We start from the raw sequence: 10,318 nt of genomic DNA, 5'->3' as shown, positions 1-10,318 counted from the left end.
CGGCGTTCCCTGAACCGCGGCCAACACAATGTAGGTTGCACTGCGACTTCGGCCAAAACAGTAAGCTAGCATGGCCACACATTCTAATCGGATTTGGTTGCTGCAACTACGGCTAGTCTGGATTCAGACGAACCTTACGTACCTCGAATAATTCTGTCCGGCATATAAACAATTTTTATATCTTGGTGAGGTTATTGGGATCAGAACGGGTGTCATTAAAATTCATTGAGATCGCATGCAAAATGCATTGCGCTGCAATGCGCTGCCTGTTACGCCGCTTATGGCACGGAAATAACGCCTATACCGTCCCTATCACATGCTTACCTTGCTACTGATATGTGTATAGCCATTTACATTTCATCGTATTCACTTCTTAAAAGATTGTTTGTCAGCAACCCGCCTTCATTTCAACTTTAGTAAATTACATTCGCCATTTACAAACAAGCAGACCAAATCCAGAGCGAGTCTTAAAATAAGCCTGTTCTGCGCTTGTACTGAGCGCGGCAGAGGGCTGATAGACTCGCTCTGATTGCGTCTGATTTGTTGTAAATGCAAATGAATTACTAAAAAGTGAAATGAAGCGGGTTTCTGAAGAAACAATCTTAAGAAGTACAATACGATTGATAATAAATTAATACACATATCACGTTAAAGCAAGGTAAAGCATGTAGAAGGAATCGGCTGGTTTTTTATCACGCGCAATTAGCGGCATACCCAAGCGCGATTAGCAACGCAGCAGTTTTGGCATCGATCTCTAACCGAAATTCAACAAAGGTTTGCGTGTGAGGTTTCTAAAATTTCCTGTGTACGACAATTGCTGTGCAACATTCTTCTGAATCCTGGCACTTTGAATCATTAGTAGGCATGCTGCTAGTTGGCCTGCGGGGTGATTTCCTACAGGCGCCGTAGCGGCCTGCTAGTAGTTAGACCTGCAGACCCGAGCCTAACGAAATACGGCCCTCGAGACCGTTAGTATCTTCGAACCACCTTGGAAAGGGCCCTTCAGTAGAAAGGCTAATTTTCTTAGTTAGGGGTTTCAAAATTAGGAAAGATCCACGCCACATCTGTATTTATCTATACGCGTGGTGTATTGTTGCACCGATGCGAAACCACTTGTCTAAAGAATTTACCTATTTTGAAGTGAATTGCACCTTCCATGTCACCCACGTTCACCCATCCATTCCTCTTTTCTACTTGCTGAAAAACGAAATTCACATTAAAATAACGAATGACAACTAAATATTAAAGAAAAAAACAAAGTCATCATTAGTTCACATTTTGTTATCAAGAGCACCCCCTTTTTAAGCAACTATTTCTCCAGGAAAACACTTCTTTGTGAAGTTTCCAGGCGCGTAGCTGCCTTTAGGCAAAAAGGCACGCGCCTGCACATCTTTTTTTTAAATGGTTTAAAAAAAAAGATGTTAAAAAGAGTTTTTACAATATACACAAAACAACATACATAAATAATGATAATATACATAAAAAAGATATGCCCCACTCCACACCATAGTGTGTTCTATTCTAGTTCTATGCTCCACACACAGACTGAATGATTGAGCAATGATAGGTCAATCTCACTACAGAGATGAAAATTGCTTTCTTGTTTGTTGTGGCAATCACCTAATCTAGGGGCTTAGCCACCCCCTTCTGTTGAATTAACAACATGTTGACACACATACCAATTAATTATTGCCAAGTATTATAGTCACGCGGCAGTACGAAACGGCACCTGATGCATGGGTTAATCATGTAATTGAAGCAGGTTACAACCATTTTGCAGCTTTTTCACCAAAAAGAGTTTTGCTGTTGCTCTCATCCCAGCGGTGGTTACCCTCTACATATTCAATAATAAACGCGACCTAAACAATGCTCCCCGTACATCAATCAATGCCCCGCTGCAAGTGCAAGAATTGTTCTACTAAAAATATAATTGTCGTAGTCAGAATGAAGGCTGTACATGTACTCAAAAGTACCTCAAATAGCATCACCTGCAGTCTACATTTTCCAAATTTTCTGGGGGAGGACCACCATACCCCCCGCCTATTTTTTAGTTCTGCCTGCACATCGTTGACAGGCTAGCTACGCCCCTGGTTTCCATCACCCCGTCACTAGCAAGTGTTACACCTTTTCTTTCAAACTTATTCATTATATGCACACACACATATATATATATATATTTATAGATACACACATATGTACTCATGCACGCATGCACACATGCACACAGACACACATACATATGTATGTGTGCGTACGTCCGTGCGTGCATGCGTCACGGTGCGCGTATAACTGTGCATGCATCTTACCCCATCCGTCCGCAGAATCTTGCTCTTCAACCACGACAGGTAGTAGACACGGATCTTGTTCTTCTTGCCCGAGATCGTGACGAGAATGTTCTGTCCTTCCAACACCTCCATCTGCTGGAAGCGCCGCCTGGATATCAGCTGGTACACTACGCGGCAAAACACACAGACGCGTTAGAGCCACGCTCAGTCTGTAATCGTGAGATTTTCTTGCATATTCTTACCCTCGTATATACTTATCATAGTAACTTATATCATAGGCTAATCACCTCTCAGCATTACACATCTTTCGTATTTTTATCTTCTACAATAAATAGAGAAGCTTACCTAAGTAGAGTGGGCTTAGAAGTACAGATTAACTAAAAATAGTAAATGGCAATAACGAAATGAATCGAAATATGCTAAATACTAGTCGATGAACTAAAAACTACCCCCTATTAGCTGTTGAAGTGTTGAATGCTCTTAGGTGCTATTTAGGTGGTGTGTGTTTAAAGCACAGCAGGTAAATGTGCAGAGTCACTCTCATTAGACTCATGTTCAAATGCGTAGGAATAGGTGAGAAACGACACATCGCTGAACATATACCTTTTCCCTGTCCGCTTCTATCTAGCAGCATCAGTCCATTCTCTGTTCCTATGAGCAAGTTCACACCTGCAAGAGAGACAGACTGTTACACGCGAGCGGTGACAAAACATTACTCTGTCATCTCTTGCTTTTTTAGTCCTTACCGGTGGTATACCATATATTTGATAGTTTTCAAGCGGGTGTGCGATAAAACACCGATAGACATACAAGCTGCCCTAGATCGAAAACATTACATTTCTTTCATGTACCACATGTAATGGATGAATTAACTGAAAAACCCATAAAGGTTATATTCCCAGAAAATTTGATGCAGAGATTTTCACACAGAATAGTCATTGAGACATAACTAGCACATCGCCTTGCCAGCTGCGCACAGCCCTGCCCTACCTCACTACACTGCCGCCCCTCTCACACCAATCCTGACTGCCTCCGACCTCTCCCCGCCGCGCGCTGTCCCCGCCCTCAGCCTACTTCCTAGATCGCCCGAAAACATTTCTATCCGCGTTTCACGTGTCACTCACCGCCCAACCCTACCCGCTCCTCCATTTCCATCCCCTTCCCGACCTCACACCTCCCCGCCGGGCCGCCCGCGCACCGACTCACGCCGCACCAGCGCGCCGCAGCAGCAGGATCTCCGAGTTGAAGCGTTCCTTGTACTTGCTGTATCTCGGGCGTGATCGGCTGCAGGCCCGCGTCGTGCGTCCGTCGGAGTCACTTCACGTCCCCGGTGGCGAACGACATCGCGCCGCGGCGCGGATCGTCGCTCCGCCCCCTAGGCCACCGCCGGGCCCGGCCTCCGAACCCGAACCCGATGAACGACTTCTGCTTCTGCTGCAGGAACTGCGGCGGCGCCTTGCCGCCGATCGCCATGCGGTACTGCGGGGTGGCAAAACAAGCGAACGTCAGTCGGCCGGTCGGCGAGTTTCTCGCGGCGCGGAAGCGCGCGGTTTGTTCGACGCGTCATTCGTATTTTCAACGTACGTTTTTTTTAAAAGCATTTTCTCGTCTACACGTCTGAGTGGCAGCTAACGGTTAAAATTATTAGGAAAGATTGCGAACGACGTTAGTGCTGACGACGGCTACTCTACGAATTTAGTGATTATCGAATATTATACAAGGGAACTTGTACAGAGGATCTTACATATTAAATTACAGCTGAACGAAGGAAATGCGACTGCTTACAATTCAAACTTATGTTATTATTTATTATTTTAAGGAGATTTGTTTATTGTATGAAGTTTCTCAACATGAAATGTCACTAATAGATATACAACGACTAACAGAGCTATAACAAAGCATTATTTCCACACATTCCACAAGCAGCCACACTAGAGTCAAGCAATAAAGAGACTAGACAACACAAATAAAATAAAATGATGGCAAGCAAGAACAAGGGAGTGATAGTAAGAGCGAGAGAGAGGAAGAAAGAAAGAGAAATATTTAGATCGAACAAGAGTGAGAAAGAGATAGAAAGATAGCAAGAGTGAGAGAAAAAAAGAGTGCAGTACACATAATGCATATGAGTCCATGCAGAGAGATAACTGTTGTGTGTGTGTTGCAAACAAGGTACAATGGGAATATCGTCAGAAAGCCGAGGTACGTAGAGGTACATATAGGAACTCTGTAGACTCCACAGGTGGGCCATCAGTGATCACTTAGAGTTTAATAATAACTGGAGCAGGAAGCAAACGGGGCGACGCACGTCGAAATTACTATACAACGACCGCAAATGCAGTTTAACTCTCCTGAACGTAAAGGAATTTTCAAGCTCAGAGCCGCAGCGTTATAGACTTTTTCATGACCGAGAGATCAACGACTTTCGGGGAAGCAACGATCGGCCGACGCAGCGTTTTTGTAAAGGAGAGAGTGCGGTGCCAAGTGCAGCAAAACACATCGGCGAAAAGACTCGAAAATGTAGTGGAATACGGTTCGCGGCTGTGGTAGCGACCACTGCCAGAGACAGACGATCGTGAACTATACGGGAAACACACAGATTTGCCACCGCAAAACAGAAAAAAAACACACAGCTATGCCAGAGGCAGCGGGCGCCTCAAATCAAGCAGAAGCGACAAACCACGCACACACAGACACACGTGAACACGCACGCACACAAGAAGAGCCCCCGATGCAACGTCCACCCGCCCCCACCCACTCCGCCCACAAAAGCTCTACGTGGTGCAGCAGCAGGCATAGCAAACACAATCACAGAGTGAAGAAACAGAGTGGCTTACTTGGGTTGAAGTTAGCCCATTTCTCTGCAGAAAAAAATAAGGCAAGGTCAAGTGTAAATTTCGAGCGCACGCGTGGAATCGGATAAAGATCGGTGTTGTGCGCGCAAAAACGAGTGTCTGCGACGGCTAGCAGTGAGTTCGGCAGCGGCGGAGCATGCATGCAGTGTACGCGTCGTCTAACGCGATCCCTGCCTTCCTCCTTGACCCACTCGACTCGCCTCGACGCAAACTCATACAAGATCCCCCCGTACAACACCCATGCCTATTCTAAACACTTGCGTAGGTTGACAACATATGTTCAGCAACCATTACAGGACAACGATGGTTATTTCTGCAGTTGTGTGGGGTGGGGGGGGGGGTTGTGTCAGTCGTCTGCTACTTTGAGACGCAGGTGCAATTCTATTTGTTTATTTGCGATTTTTTTGCTTCGATTAAACCCTGAATGACTACATGAGACTACTGTATGCATACAGCTAGGGGCAACAGCTGATGTGGACGTGCAGCCACGCTGGGATACACTCCCTAAATTAGTTTTACGGAATTGCAAATGCGATATCATAACAAGTCTCAATTCTCGTGGCCTGGGATCGAACTGACCTCCACCTCAAAATTTAACTACCTCATACGAACCAGAAACTTACTCCCAACTTCATTTTCGCACGCATTATGAGATGACATACTATAGGAGTAATATAAATCTTTACTATGTCACTCGTGAAGGAGGATTGTGTCCGACCAGAGGCCCGTTTTCAGAAACAAAATTGATCTTAACATTAGTCTTAACGTTAACTTTTTCCCGCAGACCACACCCCTATACACTTTGTATGAGAAACTCGGAACGTTACCACATTTCTGTCAACGTTTATATTCCTGCTTATATTCCTCCTTTATGTTTCGAAAGAGTTAATATGTCATGACTAATGTTATTGTGTACCAATTATGTTTATTTCAGACAACGGGCCTCAGTTTGCTACACGTGAATAATTTTCCACATGACGAATTGTCTTTGGAACCAATTTCTCCAAGGACACGTTACCCAAGCTATTCTTAACGACAGGGAGGAATACAAACTACTCTGGTTAGATACAAAGAGGTTATCTCCTGGGAGCTTCCCGGGCAACCCCAGTCCACTGAGCACTGACAAATATTTGTCAATATTTTACATTTTTCATAATTTGTCATTATTCACCCCCGACTGACGCAATCGCGTCAATCGAGAAACATCGTCTAACATCTAAGAAATGCTAATGACGCGCATCGACGTCGGCGCGAGCGGACGAACGTACCTCCTCGGATGTGGTCTTGTCCTGCGGCCGCTGGGGGCTGCCGGACGAAGTCGTCGGGGAGTTGGTGAGTGGCAGGAGGTCCGGCAGCACGCTGCTCTGTCGCGAGCTGGCCGCGCCGATGAAGAACTGACCGGTGTCCTGCGGAACAAGAAGTCTCACATTCATCGCGCATTCCGTTCACAGATGGTGCCGCGTGCTAGCGGCTATTACGGTGTAGCGCATGAAGGGAGGGGAGGAGGAAGAGGAGATAGAGGAAGAGGATGAGGAAGATAACAAGGAGGAGAGGAAGAAGAGGACAAGGAGTAGGGGGATGAGGAGAATCCAGCGATAATGCAATTCCAGGGTAATTATATGCTCGCAAATTCACTCGCAAGGTATCGAAGCAGTAAACAGTTAGTTTCATAGGTCAACATGCGCTTAGGTATGGCATAGCACAAGGGCAGTTCTCTTCACCACAAATCGCCTCACAATACACGGACTCATAAAAGGCAAGTTGGGTAACAATGAAGAACTGCTTGCTATGTCTTGCTACTCTTATGTCAGAGGCAGAGCCACTCGGTGGAAAGTCATAGAAAGGTGATTTATATTTGTCACAAAAATGCGCGGACACGTACGTTTTGCCCGGAGGAACTCTGCTCCTGCCTCGTCGGCATGGAGATGGGTCGCTCCCGCTGCAGCCGTTCCAACTTCTTGTTGTTGGGCTTCGGAGGCTGTGACTGCCGCTGCGCCTGCCTGGCCCGCTCCCTCTGCAGCAACATCAACCACCCCGCACACGTCAGTACGCGCGACAACACACGCTAGACGTACGCGAGCAACTACCGGCTCTACTGTAGTATATATAATATAATCTATATATTATAATATATATCGATATTATCTAGATCTAGATATATTATATATCTAATATATAAAATACTCTTGACTACATGTAACTATGGAAACGTGGGAGAGGCTGCACTACGTGTAACTATGGAAACGTGGGAGTCTGCTTACCCGGCGGTTCACCAGAGTCCCATCTTGCTCCTCATCCTCCGCATCCGGCGTGGTTGCCATGGCGCGCGGCACTGGCACCTGCACCGGGTTGCCGTCGGCTACGCATCCGAACGGCAAGCAAATAACGATTAGAATCTCTGAAGAATATATTGACTCTACTCCCACATTATGCATGATGGCCCTAATGTGTGTTTGATATTAGATTTGTCACTTGCTATGCTAGAAGCTTTTGGAATACAATTTTATGATGATATGATAATGTGTATACATGTTTTATAATAGAATTTTGTGTTTGCCGTGCTCACAAGCCTTCACTATGTTATTGCACCATATTATGATAAGAACACGTTTTTCGTGCTTGTTACACTCACAAGCTTTCACGACAAAATTTTGGTTCGTTTATCACAGCTGTCTTGCTGACGAAAGACGCTATGAATATCATTATGCACGACACGTGTCAGACGCAACTGCCACAAACACCAGACGAGAAATAAACGAACTCAGGCACATACGAGACTAATAAACAAGATGCAAACTTGGGACTTACTGACTGGCAACGTATCATACTCATCAGAATCTTCCCGTGCAGCAATAAAAAGTCACAGTTGAGATTAACACATCTGGCTTCTGGTTACTACATGACTCCAACTACTGACTAGATTACTCCAAAACGCAATTCCCGCAACAAATAGTGAGGAGTGTGCGTCACCCTCAAACAAACACACATGCAGCGACTAGTACAATAGAACAATGAAGATGAAGATGGATAAATGGGATATATGAAATAATTGGGATTCGTTCTCTTCGTTCGTTATCGACTCACCATCGTGCACGACCATCGTTAGCAGCGTGTTCTCATTGTACGAATCCGGAGGCTTGAAGAAGTCAGGTCTGCACAATGAATGGGTGAGAAAGCACATCAGCAACAATGCTAGATATCTCGTAAGACAATTTTTACGTGTACGATGCGGGCGAGCCAATTGTGGTCTAATACAAACTCCCAGAACAACTTAGAACTCATTGACATTCACACTACACATTACTCACCACACCCATTGTAATTAATAAATTATATAATAATCAACCAACCAATCAATTAAATACGAAACTTAATCGATCAAACATTATCAAAATTAAACAATAAAATTAAATAACCTGAAACCTGTCATCTCACAACACCCTTACAACCCTAAAACCCACTCTACCGTAACCCCGAACAGATACCCCACTAAAAAAACACGCCGCCAACTTCGTCACGACTTCTAGCAATGAACCACGCCACCAGGGGGCACTCACAGCGGCTTCGGCGGGTCGGATGCGAGCAGGGTGCCGTCGTCCTTGGCGCGCTGCGTCACGCGCTCCTCCGTGTCGGTGCCGGAGTCGTCACCGCCGCCGCCGGCGCCGCCATCTTCTTCCTCATCGCCGAGAGTTATGGACGCCGTCTGCTCACCGTTTTCACGCGGTTCGCGCGCCGCTGCCGCTGCCGTCGCAGACCCCCGCCGCACGCTGCCTGCCGCAAGCTGGTTCAGCTGCGCTGCCAGCACCTCCAGGTCCTACAGAGGGCGCCGGTGAGAGAAAGACAGAGAAAGAACGTTGCTTAGTCGTGCAGGCGTGTGACGACGGAATCGGCTAGAGAGAGTACCGGCGAGAGAAAGAGAGCACATGTGTGACGATGGAAGCTGCTACTGCAGTACGAGCGTTACCACTCGTGTGGTGGAAGAGATCAGAAGGGGCGATTCGCATAGGGAATTTCATTGGTTGTGCCCAACTGTTGACGAACGGACGGACGGACGGACAGACGGACGGACAATCATGCGATTCTACAAGCTGCATCTGACTTCGTCAGCTGAGCTAAAAAAGCTAGGAGAATCGTAGGAGGAGCTAGCACTCACCTCAGGCTTCCTCCTTGCGGGCGGGTGCGCGTCCCCATTCTGATGCGGCACGGCGACGCTCGGCCCCGGCTCCGCCGCCGCCACCATCTGTGCCTGCTGAGCGGGCGGGTTCGGCACGACTGCACGAAAAAACACAAGAACGTCAGCGTCAAAACGCAACAACGACAGCAAAACACTCACTATGCTGTCTCCACTATATGCTTTAATATGCTTCTCCACTATAAACCCTAATATAATTAATAACCTTACTATGGCAGCCTCATTATGCTGCAGCATTATGGCAGCCTCACTATGCTGCAGCACTATGGCGCAGCACTCACCTATGAGGCGGTGTTGCTGTAGAGCTTTAGGCTGCGGCGCTTGCTGCACCTCGGGCTGCCTGCGAGCCTGGGCCGGCTCCGGACGACTCGCACGCTTCTCTCTGTCTCGCCTGCGTGAACGAACACAGCTCAGTATGCGATCGATGGCTGCCCACCGCCCCCAAGACACGGTACAGTGTGTACACGTGTATGTATGTACATATGTACAGAGCGGAGGCTGCCCACCGCCCCCAAGACACGGTACAGTGTGTACACGTGTATGTATGTACATATGTACAGAGCGGAAGCTGCCCACCGCCCCCAAGACACGGTACAATGTGTACACGTGTATGTATGTATGTATATATGTACAGACACGCATGTACATGTACAAATATACGTACATGACCAAACACATATGTACACACGTGTACGCATGTGCATACGTACATAGGTACATGTACGGACACGCATGTGCCTGTACAAACATACATGTGATTGCAAAAACGTATATGCATACGTGTACGTTTATACACGTACATGAACAAACACATATGTACACACGTGTACGCATGTGCATACGTACATAGGTACATGTACGGACACGCATGTGCCTGTACAAACATACATGTGATTGCAAAAACGTATATGCATACGTGTACGTTTATACACGTACATGAACAAACACATATGTACACACGTGTACGCATGTGCATACGTACATAGGTA

The 10,318-nt window shown here is 46.5% G+C and overlaps 1 protein-coding gene across 1 annotated transcript in view; it reads right to left on the bottom strand.

Moving 5' to 3' along the window:
* The window catches only part of LOC106821189 (misshapen-like kinase 1), a gene marked incomplete in the record, with an annotated part of 44,762 nt that overhangs the window by 5,135 nt on the left and 29,309 nt on the right, over positions 1–10,318 (bottom strand). The window contains 12 exon segments of the mRNA XM_014825884.1: positions 1,131–1,197; positions 2,307–2,452; positions 2,889–2,954; positions 3,497–3,569; positions 3,678–3,764; positions 6,406–6,543; positions 7,020–7,151; positions 7,399–7,496; positions 8,222–8,289; positions 8,695–8,951; positions 9,291–9,409; positions 9,611–9,720. Of these exon segments, the coding sequence (XP_014681370.1) occupies positions 1,131–1,197; positions 2,307–2,452; positions 2,889–2,954; positions 3,497–3,569; positions 3,678–3,764; positions 6,406–6,543; positions 7,020–7,151; positions 7,399–7,496; positions 8,222–8,289; positions 8,695–8,951; positions 9,291–9,409; positions 9,611–9,720 (1,361 nt within the window).

This window comes from Priapulus caudatus, unplaced genomic scaffold, assembly GCF_000485595.1.
Source record: "Priapulus caudatus unplaced genomic scaffold, Priapulus_caudatus-5.0.1 Scaffold63, whole genome shotgun sequence".
NCBI lineage: Eukaryota > Metazoa > Priapulida > Priapulimorpha > Priapulimorphida > Priapulidae > Priapulus > Priapulus caudatus.
Note: the sequence above shows the minus strand (reverse complement) of the source record. Positions and strands in the feature narration are given on the sequence as shown.